The sequence below is a fragment of the Agelaius phoeniceus genome, chromosome 30, assembly GCF_051311805.1.
Source record: "Agelaius phoeniceus isolate bAgePho1 chromosome 30, bAgePho1.hap1, whole genome shotgun sequence".
Lineage (NCBI taxonomy): Eukaryota > Metazoa > Chordata > Aves > Passeriformes > Icteridae > Agelaius > Agelaius phoeniceus.
Window position 1 is genome coordinate 6044509 of NC_135294.1, and position 24953 is coordinate 6069461.

Below are 24953 nucleotides of genomic sequence, written 5' to 3' on the forward strand. Positions count from 1 at the left end.
ACCTGGGCTGGGGGCAGACACTCTCTGTGTGTGCCCTGAGGGTGCTGAGGGCACCTGGGCTGGGGCAGACACCCTCTGTGTGTGCCCCGAGGATGCTGAGGGCACCTGGGCTGGTGCCTTTGCAGCAGCAGAGACACCAGAGACATTGGTAGATGATAAAGGGCCGACTCTTAGCAGGGGTTAATCCAGGGTTTTATTAGGAGTCCCAAAGGAGCTCCTGCCCCTCAGGGGGCTCCTGCCGAGAGCCCCGGGAGATGTGCCAAGGTCACATTTAAAGGGAGGTGGAAACCCAAAGTAGAGAACATCCTACCAACCATTAAGTGACCCTAAGGGATGGATGCTGGGGGACAGACATACAGGACAGTGTATGGGGCAAGGCTTGGGGGGCTGACCCCCAGCCTCTGGCTGATCACTCGATGACTTGCACCGAAACTTCTGCATGGAGGGGATGGGATCTGAGTGATTGACAGAGAGCCAGGGTGGGGTTTGGGGATGATCTCATCCCGGGAGAGGGATAACACAGGTAAAGGGAGGGGGGTACAGTTTGGGATAAACCATTTGGGAAAAATATGGGGATACAAAACAAAATGACTTCAAAGTATTACAAAGTATAAAAATGCACTACAGCAGGTTTGGGCACCACCAAATTAAATAAAATGATTTAAAAATAGAAAAATTTAAAATAAAAATTAAATAAAATTAAAATAATAAAATTAATTTAAAATAAATGAAAAACAAAATAAAACCTGTAAAGTGCTGTAAAGTGACGTAAAAGTTCCATAAACGGTAGTGCAAGACCCTCAAACACCACCACAATCACCAGCTTGAGTTGGTCTGGACAGCACCAAATAAAATAAAATAAAAAGCTTTAAAAAGAGAAAAATTTAAAAAATAAATTAAATAAAAAATAAAATTAAAAAATAGAAAGCTTTAAAAAGAGAAAAATTTTTAAAATAAATTAAAAATAAAATTTAAAAAATAAAATAAAAAGCTTTAAAAACAGAAAAATTTTTTAAAAAATTAAATAAAAAATAAAATTAAAAAATAAAATAAAAAGCTTTAAAAACAGAAAAATTAAATAAAATTTAAAAATAAAATAAAAAGCTTTAAAAAGAGAAAAATTTAAAAAATAAATTAAATAAAAAAAATTAAAAAAAAAAACTTTAAAAAGAGAAAAATTAAAAAATAAATAAAATTAAAAATAAAATAAAAAATAAAACAAAAAGCTTTAAAAACAGAAAAAATTAAAAAATAAATAAAAAGTAAAATTAAAAAATAAAATAAAAAGCTGTATGAATAGAAAAATTAAAAATATAAATTAAATAAAAAATAAAATTAAAAAATAAAATAAAAAGCTTTAAGAATAGAAAAACTTAAAAAATAAATTAAATAAAAATTAAGTAAAAAAATAAAAAAGCTTTAAAAATAGAAAAATTAAAAATAAAAATTAAATAAGAAATTAAAAAAAAAATTTAAAAATAAATGAAAAACAAAATAAAAACCGTAAAGTGCTGTAAAGTGCTGTAAAAGTTCCATAAAAGGTAGTGCCGTAAAGCGCGACTGTCGTAAAACTGCTGGGAAAGGCGACTGTCGTAAAAGGTGCCGTAAAGCAAAACTGTCGTAAAACTGCCGTAAAGCAAAACTGTCGTGAAAGGTGCCGTAAAGCGCGACTGTCGTAAAAGGTGCCGTAAAGCAAAACTGTCGTAAAAGGTGCCGTAAAGCAAAACTGTCGTAAAAGGTGCCGTAAAGCGCGACTGTCGTAAAAGGTGCCGTAAAGCAAAACTGTCGTAAAAGGTGCCGTAAAGCGCGACTGTCGTAAAAGGTGCCGTAAAGCAGAACTGTCGTAAAAGGTGCCGTAAAGCAAAACTGTCGTAAAAGGTGTCGTAAAGCGCGACTGTCGCAAAACTGCCGTAAAGCAGAACTGTCGTAAAAGGTGCCGTAAAGCGCGACTGTCGTAAAAGGTGCCGTAAAGCAAAACTGTCGTAAAAGGTGCCGTAAAGCGCGACTGTCGCAAAATGCCGTAAAGCAGAACTGTCGTAAAAGGTGCCGTAAAGCGCGACTGTCGTAAAAGGTGCCGTAAAGCAAAACTGTCGTAAAAGGTGTCGTAAAGCGCGACTGCCGTAAAAGGTGTCGTAAAGCGCGACTGTCGCAAAACTGCCGTAAAGCAGAACTGTCGTAAAAGGTGCCGTAAAGCGCGACTGCCGTAAAACTGTCGTAAAGCGCGACTGTCGTAAAAGGTGCCGTAAAGCGCGACTGTCGCAAAAGGCGCCGTAAAGCGCGACTGCTGTAAAACGCGACTGCCGTAAAGTACCACAACAGGAGTTTTAGCCCTCATAGAATGGAATTTAATGAATTTCCCCAATGCTGGCCGTTCAGCCGTGTTTATCAGAGACTTTTGGGACGCAGGTGTTTAAACCCTTTAATTGCAGCTCCTGCCGGGCCATGGCTGCCGCGGGGCCGGTCCCAGCCCTCAGGTGCTGCCCGCAGCAGCCGCCCCGCCGAGCTCCGCCCCTCCTGCGGGCCCGCCCCTTGCCGCCGCGAGTCTCCAGCGGGACACGCCCCCCTGCTGACCGCACAGCTCCGGCACCCGCAGCCCCGCCCCCCGCCCCTCCCACCAGCCCCGCCTTTGCCTTCCCGTCGGTCCCGGCCGTCCCGGCTACCGCGGGCCCCGCCCCTCAGTCCCGCCCACCGCCGTCACCGCGGCCCCGCCCCCGATTCCGCCGCTTCCCCCCCGCTGCCAGTGCGGCCGCTCCTGCCCCCCCCACGCCCCCCCCGCCGACACAGCGGGGCCGGCGGCGGCCCGGTCCCGTCGCTGCTGCGTCTTTGCCGTTCCCTGCGGCTCCCGGATCTGCGGTGCCGAGCGCGCCTGGCGCGGCCGCGCTGCGCCCCCAGCGCCCCCTGTGCGCGTTGCCGCGGGAGCCCGCCCCCCCCCCCCCCGGCGTTCCAAGCACCTGCAGCGCACCCTGAGCTGCCCACGGGCCCCGTGGCAGCGCACACGTCCATGGCTGACCCCGTCCCTGCCGGCGTTTGGGCGCAATCCCCCGGTCCCGGCATGGCCCCGCTTGCGCTGGGACCGGAGCGCCCCAGCCCGCCCAGCCCCCCCGTGCCGGCGCCGCGGCGCCTACACCGGGGTCTGCAGCCTCTGCCGTGCCCGCGGCCGCTCCAGCCCCCCCGTGCCGGCGCCGCGGCGCCTACACCGGGGTCTGCAGCCTCTGCCGTGCCTGCGGCCGCTCCAGCCCCCCCGTGCCGGCGCCGCGGCGCCTACACCGGGGTCTGCAGCCTCTGCCGTGCCTGCGGCCGCTCCAGCCCCCCCGTGCCGGCGCCGCAGCGCCTACACCGGGGTCTGCAGCCTCTGCCGTGCCTGCGGCCGCTCCAGCCCCCCCGTGCCGGCGCCGCAGCGCCTACACCGGGGTCTGCAGCCTCTGCCGTGCCTGCGGCCGCTCCAGCCCCCCCGTGCCGGCGCCGCAGCGCCTACACCGGGGTCTGCAGCCTCTGCCGTGCCTGCGGCCGCTCCAGCCCCCCCGTGCCGGCGCCGCGGCGCCTACACCGGGGTCTGCAGCCTCTGCCGTGCCTGCGGCCGCTCCAGCCCCGCCTCCCGTCAGCGCCGCCCCTGCCCGCCGGGCCGGCAGCCACCGCAGCCCCCAGCGGCTGCACGCCGCGGCCGAGCCGCCGCCTGGCCCGGCGCCCGCCATGCCCCCCCCCCCGCAGCAGACTCCCGCCGCCTCCACGCCGCTCCTCCCGCCTCCCGGGATCATCTCCCGCTGACGAGGCCGCTCCGCCGCCGCCCGTGGGGCCGAGCCGCGCCTTCCCCACCGCGGCCCCGCTCTTCAGAGCTGCTGGATTGCGCGGCTCCGCCGCCTCCTGCAACCACGGGCGTCCCGGCGTTCCGTTCCGCAGCCGCAGCCCCGGCTCCCATTCCTGCAGCTCCGCCGCCTCCCGCACCCCCCGCCCCCCCCCGCCGCCATCAGGGCGTCCCCACGTTGCCATAGTGATGCGACCCACGCATGCGCGGTTGCTACAAACCCCGCACCAGCGATATCGCTCCGCGCCGACTCATCCAACCACAGCGCTGCTTCCGGGATCAGCCGCACGCATGCGCGGTTCTATCCCCACGGCCCCGCCGCCACCCCCCACTGCTTTTTGGTGCAGCCCGGTCCCGGTTCCGAGCCGCCGCGTGCCGCTGTCCGGCCACAGCCGGCACCCTTGTGCCCGGGCACGGCGCTTCCGCCGCCACTGGGTCCGTACACGGCACCACAGCAGGCAAAAACTGCAGCGCTTTGCGTGTATCCTTAACCGACAGATGGTATCCCTCCGCGTTTTCGCCTTCCGCACCCCTAGCACCGAGTGGGACTACTTTGTGTCACGATTCATCCGCACAGCCACATCCCCGCACACAGAATTATTTTGCCCCTGCAAATGCCAACCCTTTGATCCCAGCACAAAAGAATTTCGAAAAAGAACAGTTCCCAAACAGCCCCAGAGTCCCCCCAGTGTCTGGGACAGATTTCTCAACCCAAAAAGAGACACCAAACCCTGAAAATTCCCCAGCATTAATCCCAAAATTAGAAAACTCACAAAAATCTTTTGATAATTTTCAACTAAGAGACTGGGATGAAGTCAGAGGCCAGATTTGCAAAGAAGAAAGTCCAAATCCTTTAGCTATGCCTGTGCCATTCAGCCAGCGAGCCCCTGGTCCCAGAACACGGGTGGCTGTCCCACCTCATGAGATGAAGGAATTGTGAAAAGCAATAAGGGACGGTGGCATCTGCTGCCCATATTTTAAGCGACTGCTGAAAAGCGCCCTGGAAGGACAGACAGACAGACAGACAGACAGACACTCACACCACATACACGGGGGTTTGGGTCACGCCATCAGAGGTGGGAAGGGAACAAACGTTCCTGGCAGAGTTTGGGGTGTCCTCGGTTCCTGGGATCAGGGCAGGGCTGGGGGGGATCCTCTCCCTGACCCCAGAGCCGTGGGGCTGAGAACTCCTCTGTGGGGAGGGAAGGAGGAGTTTTCCACCTCAGTTTTGGGGGAATGGCAGCAATTCCATGGAGCAGCCACGAGTCCAGCTGGGAACCAGCCCAGCAACAGCTCCAGGTCCTTCGTGCCTCCGGGTGCTTTGTTCCCTCCAGGTCCTTTGTGCCTCTGGGTCCTTTTTCCCTCCAGGTGATTTTTGCCCCCAGCAGCTCCACCTGAGCCGTTCCAGACCAAGCCAAGGCTCTGTCCCCACCAGCAGGGACAGCAGGCAGGGCACAGGGACGGTGGCACCTCCTCGTCCCCAGGGTTGTGACAGCTTCGGGGGGAGCAGGAGCTGTGGGTCAGCGTGGAGGGAGCACAGAATCCATGGACAGGACAAGTTTGGGACAGGAATTGGGAATAAACTGGGTTTTGGGAAAGGCTCTTCCTCCAGAGAGTGCTGGCACTGCCCTAGGGCTGGCCAAGCTCAGATTTTGGGGTGTCTGTGCAGGGCCAGGGGCTGGATTGATGATCCCAGTGGGTCCCTTCCCACTCAGGAAATTCCAGGATTCTCAGATTATTGCAGGGAGCTGCCCAGTGTGGATCCTTCCATGGATCCTTCCTTGCTCTGTCCCTCCATCCTTCAGCATTCACGAAATCCACCCCCAACAAAAACCATCTCCAGAGTGGCCACAGCCACCAACTCAGTCCAAAAGCACAACAAAATTTAAAAAAAAAAAAAATTAAAAAAAGGAATCTTTTATTAAACAGCAACAAACCCAGAAAAACAAAAACAAACCCAGAAAAACACCCCCCCCCCCCTTCCCCACGCTCCAGGAATTCTGGGGGTCCCCACAGCCCCCAGGACAGCGTGGGGCGACAGGGACAAAGTGTCCCCAAAGTGTCCTCAAAGAGTCCTGGAGGTGCCTTGCAGGCCAGGTGCCACCGTGGGGTGCCCAGGCTGGCACAGGGCAGCCTCAGCACTGCCACCACACCCGGGCAGCGCTGCCAGCCTGGCCTCCCACAGCACAGGGGCTCCGGGGCGCTCACTGCAGACAAGGGCACAGGGTCAGGGCTCTGGGGACATCCTGCCCACCCCGGGCTGCAGAACTGCCCCCACCCTGAGCCTGCTTCATCCCCAGCATGGCACAGCCCAGGCAGGGCAACCACGATGCCCAGAGTGGCACAGCTCCAGTGCCAGGGCACCCAGACCCCAGGATCCCAAACTGGGGCTGCTCCATTCCAGAGCACCCAGATCCAGCACCCAAACTGGGACTGCTCCATTCCCAGGTGCTCAGGAAGCATTTCCCTCCTCAGATCCCCAGGATTCATTTCCCTGCTCAGATCTCCAGGACCCAGCATCCAAACTGGCTCAGTTCCATTCCCAGATCCCCCAGGATTCATTTCCCTGCTCAGATCCCCCAGGAGTTCCTCTCTCTCCCTGCAGTTTCTCCCCCCTCAGGTCTCTCTCTGGGGTCCCTGCCCAGCTGGACCCCTCAGGGCAGCCCTGGAGGCTCCCTGGCAGTGCCCAAGGCCAGGCTGGGCAGGGGAAGGTGTCCCTGCCCCTGGTGGGGCTGGATGGGCTCCCAAGTCCCTTCCAGGATGCTGAGACCTTTCCCAGCAAGGCCAGGCCCCCACAGCTCAGGCCTGCCCTGACTGCCCAGGCTGTGACTAAAATCTGTGTCCCTGGCAGGGGAGAGCTCAGGAAGGGACAGGAATTGCTGCCCCCAAGGGCTGGGAGCTCCTCTCACACCATCCTCACCCACAGCCCAGCTCCAGGCCTTGCAGAACCGCAGGACACAGGGCTGTGGCTGTCCCCACACTGCAGGGACAAACACCCCACAAGGTCCAAGTTCAGTGAGAAGATAAACCCAGTTTTACTCTGATTCTCACCTCCCAGCCACACAAACCCTCAGGTTCCTCCTCACCCTCCTCCCAGGGGAAATCCCTGTGGTGCCCACAGGGGATGCCAAGGGAAGTGCCCACCCCAAGGCACAGCTCAGCCCCAGATTTAAATCCCAGCTTGTGCAGAGCCCTCAGCTGGAACTGCAAGGGGAATCTCAGCTCTGGCTGCTGCTGAGGCCTTTGGGAAGGTTACATAACCCCGCTGATGTCAGGGCTAAAATTAGGAGCAAAGCCTCATTTCCTGCCAGAGCTGCTTTCAGTTTGCTCTGGAGCAGCCCTGGCACGGCCTGAGCCCAGCCTTGGACACACAAGCTCAGCATTGTAAAGGGAAGCCAGGATCCAAAAAATTAACCCCTTCCTGGCTGGCCTCAGCCTGGAGAGCAGGGCCAGGCCTGTTCCTGGGTGTCCAGAGGGTTTCAAGGTGATAGGGACACCAGCACAGCAGCTCTGAGGGGGATTGAGAAGCACCAAAGCTGCCTCTGACACAGAATTTCAGACCTGTGCCCACTGACCTGAGGGGCACCAGCTCTGGGCTGCAAGCTCTGAGCTCAGTGAATGCAAGAGACCCAGGAAGGTCAAGGGAAGAAAACCCCAAAATCCTGAGATTTATCCAGGACTCTGCCTGGAAACTCCCGGACACGACAGGTGCAGGGTCAGGTCTGGGGCAGCAGGAGCCAAACCAACCTGGGACAGTGTCCCTGCTGTGGTGGGGGTGGCACTGGGTGGGATTTGAGGTCCCTTTGAGCCCAAAGAGGGCCCTGGGTGGGATTTGAGGTCCCTTTGAGCCCAAAAAAGGCCCTGGGTGGGATTTGAGGTTCCTCTCAGCCCAAAGAGGGCCCTGGGTGGGATTTGAGGTCCCTCTCAGCCCAAAAAGGGCCCTGGGTGGGATTTGAGGTCCCTCTCAGGCCAAACCATCCCACAGTTTCATGGTATCAAGGACAATCAAGCCTGAACAGTGACACAGTGACAATGCCCTGGCTCCTGCCACCCCCTCCTCACACCCCAGAGATGGAACAGCCACACCTGGCAGGGCCAGGAGCTGCCCAGGTGGACAAGGAGAGGTGTCCCCCTTACCTGAGGGCCCTGGGGCTGCTCCTCCAGCTGGGGCTGAGCTGTGCCCAGCCCTGCCTGGCTCAGGGTGCCCACACGGCCGGGCTGTCCCCGCAGCGTCACCGTGATGGTGGCCGGGGCCTTGAGGCCTGCAGGGCACACAGAAACGTCCCTGAGACACAGGCATGGTGGAGGCCACCTCCAAACAGGGCTCAGAGGGGCCTCTTGGGAAGCACAGAGCAGGAGGAGCTTTGGGAATAAAGCTCCAGGCACCAGCAGCTCCTCCCTGCCTGTGTGTCCCTCACTCACCTGCAGCCTGGTTGGAGATGTGGGCCAGCCCTGGCAGGCTGCTGGCCAGCTTGGCCAGGCCCCCATTGCTCAGCAGCTGCTGGATGGCCGTGGGTTTGCCGCCGGCAGAGGCGCCCAGGGCCAGCGAGGCGGCCACGGGGATGGTGCGAACCACGGGGCCCGCGGTGTCGGTGCTGAGGGCAGCCAGGCTCTGCAGGGCACCTGGGGCCTTCAGCGCTGAGCCCTGCAAGGACAGAGGGCACAGCTGGGATCAGGGCAGCCCTCAGCTCCTGCAGGGCACCAGGGACATTCAGTGCTGAGCCCTGCAAGGACAGAGGGCACAGCTGGGCTCCTGCAGGGCCAGAGGGCACAGCTGAGCTCCTGCAGGCCAGGCTGGGCTGAGCCCTGCAAGGACAGAGGGCACAGCTGAGCTCCTGCAGGCCAGGCTGGGCTGAGCCCTGCAAGGACAGAGGGCACAGCTGGGATCAGGGCAGCCCTCAGCTCCTGCAGGGCACCTGGGGCCTTCAGTGCTGAGCCCTGCAAGGACAGAGGGCACAGCTGAGCTCCTGCAGGGCCAGGCCAGGCTGAGCTCCTGCAGGACAGAGGGCACAGCTGGGATCAGGGCAGCCCTGAGCTCCTGCAGGGCCAGGCTGGGCTGAGCTCTGCAAGGACAGGGGCACAGCTGAGCTCCTGCAGGGCCAGAGGGCAGCCCTGAGGTCCTGCAGGCCAGGCCAGGCTGAGCTCTGCAAGGACAGGAGCAGCCCTGTCCTCTGTCCCTCTGGGGATAGACCCTTTCCCAAATCCCACCCCTGAGCTCTTCAGGCCCAGGCCAGGCTGGGATGGCCACTCCCCTCTCCAGCAGAACCTTTGGGGGTCCCACACTTCTCCAGGCAGGGCTGGTCCTGGAGGATTTGTCCCTGGAACTCTGAGTGGGACAAAGTGGGACCCTGAGAGGTGCCAGTGTGGCTTTTCCCACTGATCCCTGCCAGCTCAGCAGTCTGGGGCTGCCTGCACAGAAGCAGCTCCTCCCAGAGCCCTTTCAGAGCACCCAGAGCCAGCCCTGATCTCCTGCCCAGGCTCCCCCTGCCCCGGGGGCTCTCCAGGGGCTCCTCACCTGCACAGGGGAGCCGGCGGCGGCCGCGCTGGGGGCCAGGCTGGAGGCCTTGGTGCCCATGTCCTGCAGGCTGAAGCTCAGCCCCTGGAGCAGGCTGCTGGCAGAGGCTGCTCCTGAAACCCAGGGAAGGACAAGGTCAGCCTGGGAGGGGTCAGCAGCACCAAATTCCAGGGCTGTCCTGGGGCTGCAGAGCTGTTCTTCAACCTGGGGATCCTCCTACAGCTCGATTATGGGATCAGGGAATGTCCTGAGTGGGAAGGGACCCACTGGGATCATCCAATCCAGCCCTGGGAGCCTGCACAGACACCCCAAAATCCCACCCTGAGAGCCCTGCAGACACCTCAAAATCCCACCCTGGGACCCTGCACAGACACCTCAAAATCCCACCCTGGGACCCTGCACAGACACCCCAAAATCCAAAGGCTCCTGGAGCTCCAGCAGCCTCGGGGCTGTGCCCATTCCCTGGGCAGTGCCCAGCACCCTCTGGGGACAGACCCTTTCCCAAATGCCACCCCAAACCTCCTCCCCTCTGGGGACAGACCTTTCCCAAATGCCACCCCAACCCCCCGGCCCAGCCCCATGTCCCTGCCGAGCCCCAGAGGGGTGGCTGTGGAGCACAGAGGGATTTGGGGTGCTGCTGTTTCCCACAGCAGCCCCCGCCCAGGCCAGGAGGGTGAGGAGAGGCCGCCCCAGCCCCTGTGAGCTGTCCCCGGTACCTGGCAGGGCAGGGCCCTGGGCGGGCAGGCCGTGGCTGCTGCCGGCCACCAGCCGGCCCTGCAGGGCGTGGAAGGCGCTGGGGGCGGAGCCGGGGCTGCCGCTGCTGCTGGGGATGCCCGGCTGGGCCGGGCTCAGCGAGGCCTCGGCGCTTGAGCTCAGCCTGAAAGGGAAGGGAGAGACCCCGCTGAGGGCTGGGACAGGGCTGAGGGAGCTGAGCTGGGCAAGCACAGCAGGGCTGGGAAAAACCCTAAATATCATCGATTCCAAGAGAAGCTTCCAGGGCAGCTGCCAAATCCCTGGATTTCCAAAGTGGGAGAGAATTTGGTGGCTGTGCTCACCTCCCAGATTCACCCTGCCCCAAAGGCACTGAGCCTGCAGGGCACTGTCCCTGCCTAAACCCCACGTTTTACTTATTTAAAATTTAATTTTATAAATATTTTTAAATTTTATATATATATATATACATTTAATATATATTTATATATATTTATATACATATAAAATATATTTATATATAAATATATATATTTATATAATATATATATTATATTATATATATATTATATAAAAATAAATTTATTTATTTATTTATTTATATTTTATATATAAAATATATTTTATTCACTTGAAACCAGCTCTTCTTCCTCTCCAACCCTGATCCCAGAATCCTGGGATGGTTTGGGTTGGAAAGGGCCCTAAAGCCCCACCCAGTGCCACCAGCAGGGACACCTCCCCCTGTCCCAGGTCACTCTGAGCCCTGTCCAGCACCTCCATGGCTCCTCTGGGAACGGCATCAGCCAGAGCCCAGCTGCCCAAAGCCTGAAAATGTTTCCATTTTAGGATGGACAAAAGGTGTCAATGTGAGATTTACACCCCAACAGTGCACAGCTCAAGCCCTTCAAGAGCTGCTTTGAGGCTCCTCTCCCCTGTCCTTGCAACAAAAACGTTCTTTGTATTGCAAAGGTGCCAGAAGGGAAGGGTTAAAGACAGAATTTCTGCCAAAGCCACCACAAAGACAGAGACAAACAAACCTGGGGTTGGGAAAGCACAGCAGACACAGCCACAGCACCTCCACTTCCAGGGCCCCACGGAGCTTCCAGGAGCTTCAGAGCCTCCCCCATGCCAGAAAACTCCACATGCAGGAGAGAAAGACCCCGAAATTCCCCAGTTCCCACTCACTTGGGGGTGGAGAGCAGCCCCGAGAGCTCCTTGGTGCTGGGCACGGCCTGGCCCAGGGGCAGCGGCTTCCCGGAGACAACTGCAAAACAAAAAGGAGAAGGCTCAGCTCCTGTCCCCCAAACCCTCTGGGATCCCCCTTGGCCAAGTACCCATCCAGCTCCCAGAGCATCTTCTGCAGGAATCCCAGTCTGGGAGGAGCAAAATCCAGTTAGAACACACGAAATATGGAATTCCAGAGGCAGGAGGGAAGGAATCCCCTCCTGAAATCCCCGAGGAACCTCAGGCCCCTGGCACCAATTGAAAATCTCTCTCCTAAAGGTTCTCTCCACAAATCCCCTCCTGTTCCATGGATGGATTGCTGGGATCTGGGTGATTTTGTAAGGATTCTTGCTTCAGGACACTTTACAAAATACACAGGGATGCGACAAGTCACGGAATTTGTTCATTTGTTTATTGCAGCATTGGGGGGTACAACTGCATTCCTTCCTTGTGCATTGCTCCTGGCAAAGAGGCAATCCTTGTTTGGGTTCATGATTACTTCTGCAACTCATTTCCTTTCTGTGGAAAGAAGTAAAGTTTGGAAAATTAAAAAAATAAAATTAAAAAAAAAATTGATTCTGGAAAGCAGAGGTTTTCAAAGCTGCCAGAAGATGAAGCGAAACCTTCCAGAAGGATGTGGATTTGTGTCTTGTGGCAGGAAGATGGAGCCCACCAGCCCTTCCTGGGCATTTTCCAGGTGCAGAGGCAGGGTGGGAGCTGGGATTTGCTGGGATGGGAATCCCAGGGGTGCCTGCCCCACTCCAGCCCAGGGGGATCAGCAGAGTGGGGGATCAGGAGGGCACAGAACTCTTCCAGAGGGAGCAACTGCACCATGATCCCTCAGGGGTCCAGGCATGGGGAATGCAGAGAGAGGACCAGCAGGACCAGCAGCACCAGAACCCAGCTCCCAGCAGCACCAGAACCCAGCTCCCAGCAGCACCAGCAGCACCAGAACCCAGCTCCCAGCAGCACCAGTATCCATCCTGCTCCCAGCAGAACCAGTACCCACCCTGCTCCCAGTAACACCAGCAGCACCAGCAGGACCAGAACCTGCTCCCAGCAGGACCAGTATCCATCCTGCTCCCAGCAGCACCAGTATCCTGCTCCCAGTAGCTCCCAGCAGCACCAGTATCCTGCTCCCATAGCTCCCAGCAGCACCAGTATCCATCCTGCTCCCAGTAGCACCAGGATCCATCCTGCTCCCAGCAGCTCCCAGTAGCACCAGGATCCTGCTCCCAGCAGCTCCCAGCAGCACCAGCACCCATCCTGCTCCCAGCAGCAGCTCCAGACCTCCAGAAGGAGGTGCCTGAGCAGAGGGAGGTGCAGGATCCCCTCCCAGCTCCAGGCTGTTTCCAAGGCTCCTGCCAAGGTCCCCCCCAGCCACTCACACCTGGTGTCTCCACCTTTCCCTGCAGCTACATCCTCCAAAAAGCAGGGCTAGGGAAAAAGCAGGGCTCAGGAGAAACCAGGACTAAGGAAAGCCAGGCCTGCCAAAGCACAGCTCCCTCCCCAGCAGGCCCTGCCAGGTGCCACAGCCAGGTGCCAACTCACTTTCAGCCTGGGTGCTCAGGGCTGCTCCGGTGCCCGTGGCATCGCCGTGGGACACAATGGTCACCTTGATTTTGGCTCGTTTGGAGGTTTTGGTGCACGGAGGGCTCGGGCTGGGGCTCTGCCGCCTCTTCAGCTGCACTCTCACATCATCTCTGCCAGCCCCCTCCGAGTGCTCGGGGGCCGCTGACACTGGGGGACACAGAAGGGGCTCTTGGAGTGCCCAGGGTGCTCGGGGTGCCAGGAGGGGAAGGTGCCCGTGCCCAGCTCCCTCTGTGCCAGCCTGCCCAGCTCCTGTGCACAGGAACCCCCTGAGACCCCAGGGCTGCCAGGGCTGCCCTGGCTCTGCACGGCTGCCTCAGCCCCACAGGGGCATTTGCACCCCAAAATCCTGGCTGGGCAGGGACAAGGTGAGGGCCTGCAGGCACAGAGGATCAGGGCTCAGCTGCAGCTCCAGCACAGCCCAGGATGCCCCAGGTCCCTGCAGAAGCTGGGCAGGGTTGGAGAGGCACCAAGCGAAGCCAAGGAGCTGCTGCAGCAAAGCCAAGCCCCCAAAACCCCACACTGCGAGGGCCTGGGGCAGGAACCCCACAGCTGAGAGCTCCCTGCCCCAAGCACAAGCTCCCCGAGGCCAGGGTGACCCCAAGAAGCACAGAGGAGCCCCAGGTGCAGCCCAGGGACACGGCCATGAGCTGCCACAGCCTGCCAAGCCACACCTGCCACCCCTGGGGCACAGCCCCCGGCCCCAGCCTGCAGTGCTGAGAATTCCCAACAGTCCCAGCTCCCCAAAGCATCCAAAGCATCCAGGAGAGCCCTGCAGGCCCCAGAGCCCCAGCCCAGGGCCAGCAGCCAGGCAGGAGCGAGTGGCACATCATGGGCACCAGGTGTCCCTCAGAGCACGGGCAGGGACCCTGGGGTGTCCCTCTGTGTCCCCTGGGAGCTCGGTCTGGGAGCTTCCCAGAGCCATCCCTGATCCATCAGAGCCTTCCCAGAGCCATCCCTGATCCATCAGAGCCTTCCCAGAGCCATTCCTGATCCATCAGAGCCTTCCCAGAGCCATCCCTGATCCATCAGAGCCTTCCCAGAGCCATTCCTGATCCATGAGAACCTTCCCAAAGCCATCCCTGATCCATCAGAACCTTCCCAAAGCCGTTCCTGATCCATCAGAGCCTTCCCAAAGCCGTTCCTGATCCATCAGAACCTTCCCAGAGCCGTCCCTGATCCATCAGAGCCTTCCCAGAGCCATCCCTGATCCATCAGAGCCTTCCCAGAGCCATTCCTGATCCATCAGAACCTTCCCAAGGCCATCAAGGATCCATCAGCAAAGCCTGAGATTTATCCATGGGGGCAGGAGGAGCTCAGCAAAGCCTGAGATCTCTGCTGGCAAAGAGGGCCCTGGGCTGGAGCTCCAAAGAGCAGAGAAGCACAAAGCAGGGGTCGAGGGGACACAGCAGGGACACGCTGGGGACACAGCCCCAGAGGAAGGGGAAGAGGAGGATGATGGAGGAAGGCAGCAGAGCCAGAGAGAAGGACGGAGACAGGCAGAGAGCAGTGAGGAGATACTCACCAAAGAGACATGAGGAGGTGCCAGGAGGAAGAGCTTTCCTCACCAGCATGTTTTGTTTCAGAAAAGCAGCAAACTGAGCTGAAATGAATCAGAGAGAATCACAGAATCACAGACCTGGCTCTGGGGACACCGAGAGGGGACCCTGGAGCAGGCAGAGCTCTGGACAGGACAGATCCAGCCATGGGAGCACAAAGAGCCTGACACAGCCAGTGGGACAGGGCTGAGAGGAGAGCAGGGCTGGGCTGGGCTGGGCTGGGCTGGGCTGGGCTGGGCTGGGCTGGGCAGGGCTGGGCAGGGCTGGGCTGGGCTGAACTGAGGGCCTGAGAGCAGCTGGGAGATGGGAGCCAGCAGTGCCCTGAGCAGCTCCAGATGGGAATCACCACAGCATTCCCGAGAAAATCAGGCACCAGGAATCATCATGGCATTCCTGATAGATCCAGGCACTGGGAATCAATCCCAGTATTCCTACCAAAACAGGCACTGGGAATCACCCCAGCATTCCTGACAGAACCTGGCACCAAGAATTACCACCCCTGCTTTTATTCCCAATCAAACCAGGCACCAGGACACAGATCCTGTCCTGGTCCTGACACAGCCTCCTCCTGTGTCCCCTGTGTCCCCTGGGAAGTGCCTCCCTCAGGAACACAACCCTTCAGTCCCTGGGCTGAGGAACAAAGGCAGAGCCAAGCTCCAGCTTCCCCCCGGAGCCCATCCTTGAGCTGCAGGTGACAATGATGGGTGTGCAAGGTCACAGCTGCAGGTGACAATGATGGACCTGCAGGGTCACAGCTGCAGGTGACAATGATGGACCTGCAGGGTCACTGCTGCAGGTGACAATGATGGCTGTGCAGGGTCACTGCTGCAGGTGACAATATGGACCTGCAGGGTGACAGCTGCAGGTGGCAATGATGGGTGTGCAGGGTGACAGCTGCAGGTGACAGTGATGGACCTGCAGGGTCACAGCTGAAGGTGACAATGATGGACCTGCAGGGTCACAGCTGCAGGTGACAGTGATGGCTGTGCAGGGTCACTGCTGCAGGTGACAATGATGGACCTGCAGGGTCACAGCTGCAGGTGACAATGATGGCTGTGCAGGGTCACAGCTGCAGGTGACACCTGTCCAGATTTGCCCTGAGCACAGCAAGGAGAGAAGGGAGGATGCAGAGCCATCCCCCAGGTGCTGCTGGGATTTGCCAGGAGGGCCCTTCAGCCACAAAAGCACTCCCTGAACTCCCAAAGGTCACCAGACTGAAACTTTTCAACAAAAACTACAAAACCCCACAGCTCAAGCTGGTTCCTTCTCCACAGCAGGTTTTCCACAGGATGGTTCTGGAAGTTCCCAAATCCCACATTTTCCACCTCAATTCAGCAGCCTCAACCACCTCCTGAGCACCTTCAGAGTCTCCCCAGGCAGCCCTGAAGGAGACACCAGGCCAGGATGTCCCAAAAGGATCAGAGCACGGCTACAGGCTCAGCCAGAGAGAAAATCCTTCCCAGTCCCAACAGCAGCAAGGCTCCACAAGCTGCAGAAACACCATTTCCAACCCAATTCCAAGCCTCCAGCACTGACAGGCACTGAGCTGCAGAGAAAGCTGCCACAGGGAGCTTGGAATTCAGCACAGCACAGAGAAAACAAAAACCTCCACAGGTCAAGAGAGAGACAGAGAGAGAAAAGCCCAGACTGCAGCAGCTGGAAGGGTGGGAAGCTGCAGGGAGCTGTTACCTTGTGCCTGCTTGTGGCTCAGGACGGTGTCGGGCCTCGGCACCGGCCTCCTCTGCAGCTGCGTGGGGCCCACCTGGCCGGGCTTGGGCAGCGCCAGCGCGGCCACCTTGGTCTTGGGGCTGGACGTGGGGCTGCTGGACACACTGGACAGGTCCTGCTGGGACAGACGGACACTCAGCCAACGTCTGCCCGGGCAGCCCTGGCCCTGAGCACTCCCTGCCCTCACTGTGGGAATCCGGGGGGTTTTGAGGCTGGAAAGACCTTCAGGATCCAGAGCCACTGTCAGCAGCAGGGCCACCCCTGTCCCCAGAGCCACACCCAGCTGGGCTCTGAACATCCCAGCGCTGGTGACTCCACCAGCCCGTTCCAAAGCCTCACAACCATGGGATAATTTTCCCAACTCTCTCATCTCAACTTCCCCTGAGGCCCCAGGTACCCTCTCACCTCCCTCTCCTGACACTCAACACAGATTCGGGAGATTTAATTTTCCCAAATTTCTCATCTAAAGCTCCCCTGAGGCCACATCCCCCTGGGTACCCTCTCACCCCTCATTCCCAACGCTCAACACAGATTTGGGAGATTTAATTTTCCCAAATCTCTCATCTAAAGCTCCCCTGAGGCCACATCCCCTGGGTACCCTCTCACCTCCCTCTCCCAACGCTCAGCACAGATTTGGGAGATTCTGGTGGCACAAAACCCCCTGTTTGCACACCCCCAGCTGGAATGAGGCTGGGAAGAGCCCCCACCTCGGAGCCTGAGGGTGAGGCTGGCACTTTGGCTGCAGGGGAGGCAGGTCTGCTGCTCCTCTCGGGCAGCTCGAAGGACAGGTCCCTCCTGCTGCACTCACGGGGCTTCTTCTTCCTCTCGGCATCCAGGTCGCGGGGCTCGGAGCCCGAGTGGCTCTCGGCCCGGGTCAGCACCCCTGTCAGGAAGTCTGCAATCTCATCCTGGGAATTTTGGGAGAAACACTGGGATTCAGGGCTGGGCAGCTCTCTGAGCAATGGATCTCCCACAGCTCGAAGCGAGGGAATGAGGCATTCCCAAGTGTAAGGCTCTGTGGGTTGGGAATTCTGCAGGAAATCCCCAAAAGCTCACAGAGAGAATGGAGATTTCTCAGTGAAGCCCACAAAGCACTGATTTAGGACTTGTGGGGAAAAACCACAGTGGTTTCTGCCAAAATGCTGCTGTGCCCCTAAAGCAGATGTGCTGGGACACTCAGGAAACTGCTCAGGTTAAGGGGCACCCCCAGGGATCCCACACCTCCCTTCCAAACCCCCCTGAGGAGAAGATTCCCTCCAATCCAGCCCATCCCTGCTGTAACCTGGGACACTCCAGCACTGACTCCTTCCTTTTCCTGATCCCTGTGGGTACCTGGATGCACCTGTCCACCATGCTCTGGGTCAGGCCTTCTGCCTTCTTTTTGGCTTTGCTTATCCTGGGGGAAAAAAAGCACCAAACCAGGTGGGAATCCACACTTTTCCACGAGCATCCTTCACCTGATGAGGACAAAGATCCTTTCTGCAACTCCCCAAAGCGTTTTGCAAAGCCAATCTGACATTTCAGAGCTCTGCCTTCGCACCCAGTGTCAGTTTAAGGTTTCTTTCCTCTCCTTTATGGATTTTCACTGCTAGAGATCCCTGACTCCTGTGATGCTCCAAAAGCTCCTCTGTACTGCTGGGTGCAGCCCTAAACCAAGCCCAGCCCTGAACCAAGCCCAGCCCTAGGTCAGGCCCATTCCCATACAAGTTTTTCCTGCAGTTATTCCCAACACAGACAAGTCTGAAGTATTCCCATGCAATTCCCACCTTGTTGCAGCACCAGATTTGGGGTTGGCATCCCCAGCCCGCCCAGGTGCTGCCCAGAATTCCCAGAGGAGAGAGCCCAGCTGGCAGAGCCTCACCTGAGGTTGTCATCTGCTCCTCCCACCACCACCAAGCTGTTGTCCGCCCGGATCTTCTCCCGGAAATCCTCCATGGCCTCCACGTTGCACTGCAGGGAGTTCTGCCCGATGACGAAGAGCACCGGGGTCTTCATCTCCAGGAGGGGATCATCCACATCCTGCAACAGGGCAGGGATGGAGCTGCAGCCCCAGCACGGGGCTGAGGAGCTCCCAGGGGTGAGGCCCAACGGGATTTACTGAGGCCAGAGGGAGACTCTGCTCGAGCTGCAGGAAATAGAGCCTTGAATGGAGCCTTTCCAATGGAATTCCAGTGCCCCTGCAAGGAGCCACTCCCCAGCCTGGCTGGGGCCATCACCAGTCCCTGTCCAGTCACACCCAAAAGGGACAAATGTGGGCTCCGTGGAAATGACACAAAGTGACGGACATAGGACAGGGATAAGGGAGCCAAGACAGGGATAAAGAGGGACACAGGACAGGGATAAAGAGGGAGCTAGGCCATGGATAACAAGGGACACAGGACACAGAAAACAAGGGACAGAGGACTCGGATAATGGAGCCAGGACAGGGATAAGGAGGGACACAGGACAGGGATAATGGAGCCAGCCCATGGATAACAAGGGACACAGGCCCTGGATAATGATGGATCCAGGCCCTGGATAATGATGGATCCAGGCCCCCAGGAAGCAGCTCCAAAACCCCACCACAGCAGAGACAAGCCAAGAGCACAAGGTGACAAGATCCTCACACCAGCCATGGATCAAGAATCCCACCAGGGTTGCTACAGTCCCTCCTCTGAGAGCAACAGTTGCTCCAAACAACAGTCACACCCACTTTCCCCCCAAAACCAGCCAAGTATCCAGGAACCATTCCACAAAAAAAGACAAGCAGAGCTCTTTAAGCAGCTCCACCTGATCCTTACCCCTCTGGGGCCGTCCACAGTGAGCAGGGGGAAGCCAAGGCACACGACAGCAGTGACATATTCCATCACAGAAACCTGGGCAGGGAGAGAGCAGTCAGCATCCCCAGCAGGGACACATCCCAGCAGTCAGCATCCCCAGCAGGGACACATCCCATCCCAGGGCAGCATCCCCAGCAGGGACACATCCCATCCCAGGGCAGCATCCCCAGAGCCCAGCACATCCCAGGAGAAGGCTGCTTTGCCAGGCTCCTGCCTGTTAATTACCAAGGTGTTGCTCTTAAGGTCTTAATAGCAACACCTTGGTAATGAACACAGTGATTAAATGATTCAAATTGCAAAGGGCCCATGACACAGAGGTCAAAGCCAGGCCCTGGAATGGGCACAGGGACAGAGAGAACCCCAGCAGCCACTGAAATCCATCCCTGAGCTGAGGCTGCCAAGGGGCTCTGGGAGAATCACAGAACCCTGGAATGGTTTGGGAAGGGCCTTGGAGCCCATCCCATTCCACCCCTGCCATGGCAGGGACACCTCTCACTGTCCCAGCTGCTCCAGCCAGGCCTGGGACACTTCCAGCCACAGCTCCCCTGGGAATTCCATCCCAGCCAGGAATTCCTTCACAATATCCCATTTAGATCTCCCCTTTCCCAGTGGGAGCCATTCCCTGTGTCCTGTGCCTCCATCCCCTGTCCCCAGTCCCTCTCCAGCTCTCCTGGAGCCCCTTCAGGCCCTGGAATGTGCTGGAAGCTCTCCCTGGAGCCTTCCCTTCTCCAGGTGAGCACTCCCAGCTCTCCCTGGAGCCTTCCCTTCTCCAGGTGAGCACCCCCAGCTCTCCCAGCCTCGCTCCAGAGGCTCCAGCCCTGGAGCAGCTCCGTGGCCTCCTCTGGAGCTGCTCTGACAGAGCCCCACCCCTCCTGTGCCCCAGGAACACAGAGCACTGGGGCACTCACGTGGCAGGCCACCAAGGCACCCGTGTTCCACCCGATCAGGATGATCTGCTTGTGAGAGAAGTGGTTGTGGATCTGTGGGACACAAAACAAAGCTGGAGAGCTGGGACAGACACTGGGACGATGCCCAGGGTGGCACCGGGGGCAGGGGGCACGGGGGAACCTCCTGCTGTCCTCACCTCGGCCACCTTGCCCCTGACAGCGCCGATCATGTGCTCCAGGCACTGCAGCACCCCCACCCCGCTGCCATTGTTCAGCAGGGACGTGGCAATGGGGATCACCTGGGAGGGAAAGGGGACGTCAGGGACAGCCAGCAGGGCTGGGGACAGCGTCAGCAACAGCCAGCAGGGCTGGGGACAACGGCAGGACCGCCACAGGTCCAGCCCCAAAGAGGAACCCCACAGATCCAGCCCCACAGAGGAACCCAACAGAGGAACCCCACAGAGCCAGCCCCACAGAGGAACCCCACAGAGCCAGCCCCACAGAGGAACCCCACAGAAGAATCCCACAGAGCCAGCCCCACAGAGGAACCCTACAGAGCCTGCCCCACAGAGCCAGCCCCACAGATCCAGCCCCACACAGGAACCCCACAGATCCAGCTCCACAGAAGAACCCCACAGATCCAGCCCTACAGATCCAGCTCCACAGAGGAACCCCACAGATCCAGCTCCACAGAGGAACCCCACAGATCCAGCCCTACAGATCCAGCCCCACAGACCTTTCCCAGGCAGGAGAGCTGGGACTGCCAGAAGCGGTGCCGTCGGGACGTGGGGAACAGGGAGTTGGCGGGGCCGGAGGACGCGATGAGGATCAGGGGGGACCCGGGCAGTTTGCTCTGCAAGGTCCAACAGGAGGAGCCTGTCAGGGACAGGGACAGCAGCGCTCCCAGGAAAGGCTCCCTGCCCCACGAGGAAGAGGGAAGGATCTTGCACAGCTCTTTAATTGTCTTCCCAAAGGTCCCTCAGGATACCCAGGAGAATTTCTCCAACAGAAGGGACTCTCCTTTCTGAGGGACAGCTCCAGTCTCTGCTCCCTGGGACAGGGACAGGGCCCAGGGAATGGCTGGAGCTGAGGCAGGGCAGGCTCAGGGTGGGTTTTGGGAAAGGGTGCTGGGCACTGCCCAGGGAATGGGCACTGCCCAGGGAATGGGCACGGCCCTGAGGCTGCCAGAGCTCCAGGAGCCTTTGGATTTTGGGGTGTCTGTGCAGGGCTGCCAGGGGGGCATTTTGGAGTGTTTGTGCAGGGATGCCCAGGGTGGCATTTTGGGATGTCTGTGCAGGGCCAGGGGTGGGATTGATAATCCTGGTGGGTCCCTTCCATTCACAGAGCAGGTGTAAATCAGGGGCAGAAGAGCCCAGGGAGAGGACAGAGGCAGAGCATGGGGAGACTGAAGCTGCCATGGGACCCCCAAACCCCCCAGGGCACTCACTGGTTTATTATGGGACAGGACACCCACTGCTGGGTCCCAGGGCCTCTTGAGCAGCAGGGACAGCGCCTCAGCCCCCGCTGCTCCCGTCTTGGCCGTGGAGGAGAGCAGCATCCTGTCAATCAGCGCAGGGATCTGCAAACAGAGCCCGGGGGCAGTGAGAAAACACCCCCAAAGCACAGGACAGCAATTCCAGCCTCTGCCAGCTGTGACAGCCAAGCCTCCCCCTGCTTTTATCACCTTTCCCTTCAGGGTCTGCAGGGCATCCAGGTACGCAGCCAGCACGGGCAGGCTCAGGGTCTCCACCAGCGTGGTGTGGAGCCACTGGATGAGTTTGGTGTCCCAGTTGACGCTGGCCAGGGCCTGGCGCACCCTGCGGGCACATTTATCCACAGCAATCCTCCTCAGCACGGGCTCGTTGCAGGCCTGCAAGCAGGAATTCCCAACAAACAGTTCAGGGGGAGGAAGATGGAGCATGGCACTGCAGTCCCATCCCCAGGGAAAGGTCAGCGTGGGCTGCCCAAACATCTGGAGTGAGGACAACATCTGGCTGAGGAGGAGGCTGAGGGGAACCCTCAGAGCAATCCAGAACTTCCAAGGGGAAGCTCTGATTCCTGGGACAGGGACAGGACCCAGGGAATGGCTGGAGCTGGGCCAGGGCAGGCTCAGGCTGGATTTTGGGAAAGGTTCTGTCCCCAGAGCCTGCTGGGCACTGCCCAGGGAACGGGCACGGCCCCAAGGCTGCCGGAGCTCCAGGAGCCTTTGGATTTTGGGGTGTGCAGGGCCAGGGGTTGCACTGACGATCCATGTGGGTCCCTTCCAGCCCAGGACATTCTATGATCCCACAAAAACCACAAAGCCCAGAGCTGCCCGTTCCCCAAGGCCACCCCAAGGCCACAGTTCCCACGCTGACCACCCCAGGTTTTGTGGCAAGGCCGGAGCCCAGCCGCTCTCACCCCCTCGTTGGCCAGGCGGGCCAGCCTGTCCGACTGCAGCGCTTTGTGGATCTTGTTGAACAGTTTGTTCTGAGCCATGGTCCAGCCCGTCCTGCGGGGACAGACACAGCGGGGTCACCCAAAACCACCAAACCACTCCCGCTTCCTCTGCTCTGGAGCTGCCACCCCACCTGCTGATGTGCTCCTCCTAGCCTGGACTCCCATTCCCTGGAATTCCCAACCAAGATTCCCAGGTGCTCCCAGCCCATATTCCCTGGCCTTCCCAGCCTGGATTCCCTGCCATTCCCACCTGTTGACATGCTCCTCCCAGCCCATATTCCCTGCCATTCCCAGCCTGGATTCCATGGCATTTCCAGCCCATATTCCCTACTGTTCCATGGCATTCCCAGCCCAGATTCCCACCTCTTGACATGCTCCTCCCTACCAGCCCATATTCCCATTCCCAGCCCATATTCCCATTCCCATATCCCCTGCCATTTCCAGCCCATATTCCCATTCCCACCCCATATTCCCATTCCCATATCCCCTGCCATTTCCAGCCCATATTCCCATTCCCACCCCATATTCCCATATCCCCTGCCATTCCCAGCCCACATTCCATGGCATTCCCAGCCCATACTCCCATTCCTAGCCCACATTCCCATCCCAGCCCATATTCCCATTCCCAGCCCATATTCCCACCTGTTGACGTGCTCCTCCCAGCCCATATTCCCATTCCCAACCAATATTCCCACCTGTTGACATGCTACTCCCAACCCATATTCCCATTCCCAGCCCCTATTCCCATTCCCAGACCATATTCCCTGCCATCCCTTGCCGTTCCCAGCCCCTATTCCTGTTCCCAGCCCCTATTCCCTGCCATTCCCAGCCCCTATTCCCTGCCATTCCCAGCCCATATTCCCTGCCATTCCCGGCCCATATTCCCTGCCATTCCCGGCCCCTATTCCCATTCCCAGCCCCTATTTACTGCCATTCCCAGCCCCTATTCCCATTCCCAGCCCATATTCCCTGCCATTCCCAGCCCGGATCCCCACCTGTTGACGTGCTCCTCCCAGCCCATATTCCCTGCCATTCCCGGCCCCTATTCCCATTCCCAGCCCCTATTCCCGTTCCCAGCCCCTATTCCCGTTCCCAGCCCCTATTCCCGTTCCCAGCCCAGATCCCCACCTGTTGACGTGCTCCTCCCAGTCGTCGGGCGGCGGGGGCGCGTCGGCGTCGGTGCGGGCGAACATGACGTGCCGCTCGCACTCGTTCATCACGCTCCGAGCCTTCTGGTTGTCGTACAGCGGCATCGGCGTCGGCGTCACCGTCTCCACGTCGATGGGGACATCGGCCTCCCTGCCACCCACACGCGGGTCAGGGCAAGGATGGGGAACCCCGGGGGCATCCAGGGGGTTTGGGGGATCCCAGGGGGTTTGGGCAGCGCTCCCAGGGTTGCACAGGGTGGGACTGACCCAGCTCCTGGAGCACCAAACCAAGCACCTTGGACATCACAAACTGAGACCTCTGGGCCCCTAAACCAATTTATCGTGGACCCCCAAACCGATCTCCCTGAAGCCCCAAACCAAACATCCTGGATCATCAAACCTAGAGCTCCAAAACTGAGCCCCTGGAGCCCCAAACTGAGACTGCTGGAGCCCACAAACGACAGCCCCTGGACCCCCAAACCATGGCCCCTGGCCACCACAAACTGAGACCTCTGGACAGCCCAAACCGAAACTCCTCAGTGCCCCCCCTCACCCATCAGGATCCCACCCCAGGCCATCAGGGCCCCCAGTTTCCCCCTCACAATTCCCCCACTCGCCCTTATGACCACCCCCAGCCCCACAGCACCTCCCAACTCCTCCCTCACAGCCCCGCCTCTCCCCACCCCTCAAGACCCCTGCAGGCCCCAAACGGCTCCACCCAGACCCACAGGACCCTCTCCTTTCCCCTCACAACCCCTTAGCCCTACAGGAGACCCCCCAGTCTCCCCCTCAGCCTCACATGCCACTCAGCCCTACAGGACCCCCCTAATTTCCCCCTCAGCTTCTCAAGATCCCCTCACAACTCCACAGGACCCCCTCCCTTCCCCTCACAGGCCCCTCAGCCCTACAGGACCCCCCTAATTTCCCCCTCAGCTTCTCAAGATCCCCTCACAACTCCACAGGACCCCCTCCCTTCCCCTCACAGGCCCACAGGACCCCTCCAGTTCCCCCCTCCCACCCCTTGCCATCCCCTCCGCCGCCCGGGCTCTCACGGGGCGCTGCCGAGGTGCCTCCGCGGGGTGAGGAAGAGGAGCCGGGCGGGCCGGGCGGCGCTGGCGTCGGGGTGCGCGCTCCAGGGCTTGGCGTAGCTGTGGTCGAGGCACACCAGGTCCAGCTCCCGCTCGTGCGCCGACAGCTGCAGCAGCAGCGACGTGCCCATCCTGCGGGCCGACCACTGCAGCTCGCGCTCCCTGTCGCGATCGCGGTCCCCGGCGCGCTGCGACATGGCGGGAGCCCCGCCCCCTCCGCCCTCCCCTCACGGCGCCGCCGCCGCCGCCGCCCGCCCCTCAGCGCGCGTGCGCGGGGCGCGCTCCCGCCTCCCCGGCCTCCCCTCAGCGCGCGTGCGCGGGGCGCGCTCCCGCTTCCCCTCAATGTGCGTGCGCCGGGCGCGCTCCCGCGGGACCGCGACATGTCCCCGTGGGAAGGGACCCGCGGGGATCGGGGAATGTCCCCGTGGGAAAGGACCCACGGG

General features: G+C 58.8%; 1 protein-coding gene across 5 annotated transcripts; it reads right to left on the reverse strand.

The window, feature by feature from the left end:
* Nucleotides 1-4562: 4562 nt before the first annotated feature.
* On the reverse strand, nucleotides 4563-24737 carry KANSL3 (KAT8 regulatory NSL complex subunit 3). 5 transcript variants are annotated; one of them, XM_054650707.2, is made up of 21 exons: nucleotides 24475-24737; nucleotides 23403-23573; nucleotides 22236-22326; nucleotides 21520-21705; nucleotides 21283-21414; nucleotides 20572-20688; nucleotides 20033-20134; nucleotides 19857-19928; nucleotides 18910-18984; nucleotides 17991-18148; nucleotides 17462-17525; nucleotides 16837-17037; nucleotides 16091-16244; nucleotides 14368-14445; nucleotides 12804-12992; nucleotides 11214-11292; nucleotides 10034-10194; nucleotides 9318-9430; nucleotides 8225-8447; nucleotides 7940-8064; nucleotides 4563-6009 (listed from the first exon to the last, which is right to left on the reverse strand). In XM_054650707.2, the coding sequence occupies exons 1-21, from the start codon at nucleotides 24705-24707 to the stop codon at nucleotides 6007-6009; spliced, it is 2727 nt and encodes a 908-aa protein (XP_054506682.2). In that variant the 5' UTR covers nucleotides 24708-24737; the 3' UTR covers nucleotides 4563-6006. The 5 variants fall into 5 exon arrangements, with proteins under 5 accessions (XP_054506682.2, XP_077047778.1, XP_077047779.1 ...); XM_077191663.1 differs by having other exon boundaries at nucleotides 4563-8064; XM_077191664.1 differs by lacking the exon at nucleotides 14368-14445 and having other exon boundaries at nucleotides 4563-8064.
* Nucleotides 24738-24953: the final 216 nt, after the last annotated feature.

Bases quoted from the DNA above. Each gene is read 5' to 3' on its own strand.
- KANSL3 (XM_077191663.1), bottom strand. From the start codon at position 24,707: ATGTCGCAGCGCGCCGGGGACCGCGATCGCGACAGGGAGCGCGAGCTG. The intron at 18,149-18,909 runs GTAAGGATCAGG...GCCCTGTTGCAG, and splicing joins CTGTGGACGGCCCCAGAGGG to GATGTGGATGATCCCCTCCT. The intron at 10,195-11,213 runs GTGAGTGGGAAC...CTTCCCTTTCAG, and splicing joins GGGCTGCTCTCCACCCCCAA to GCTGAGCTCAAGCGCCGAGG.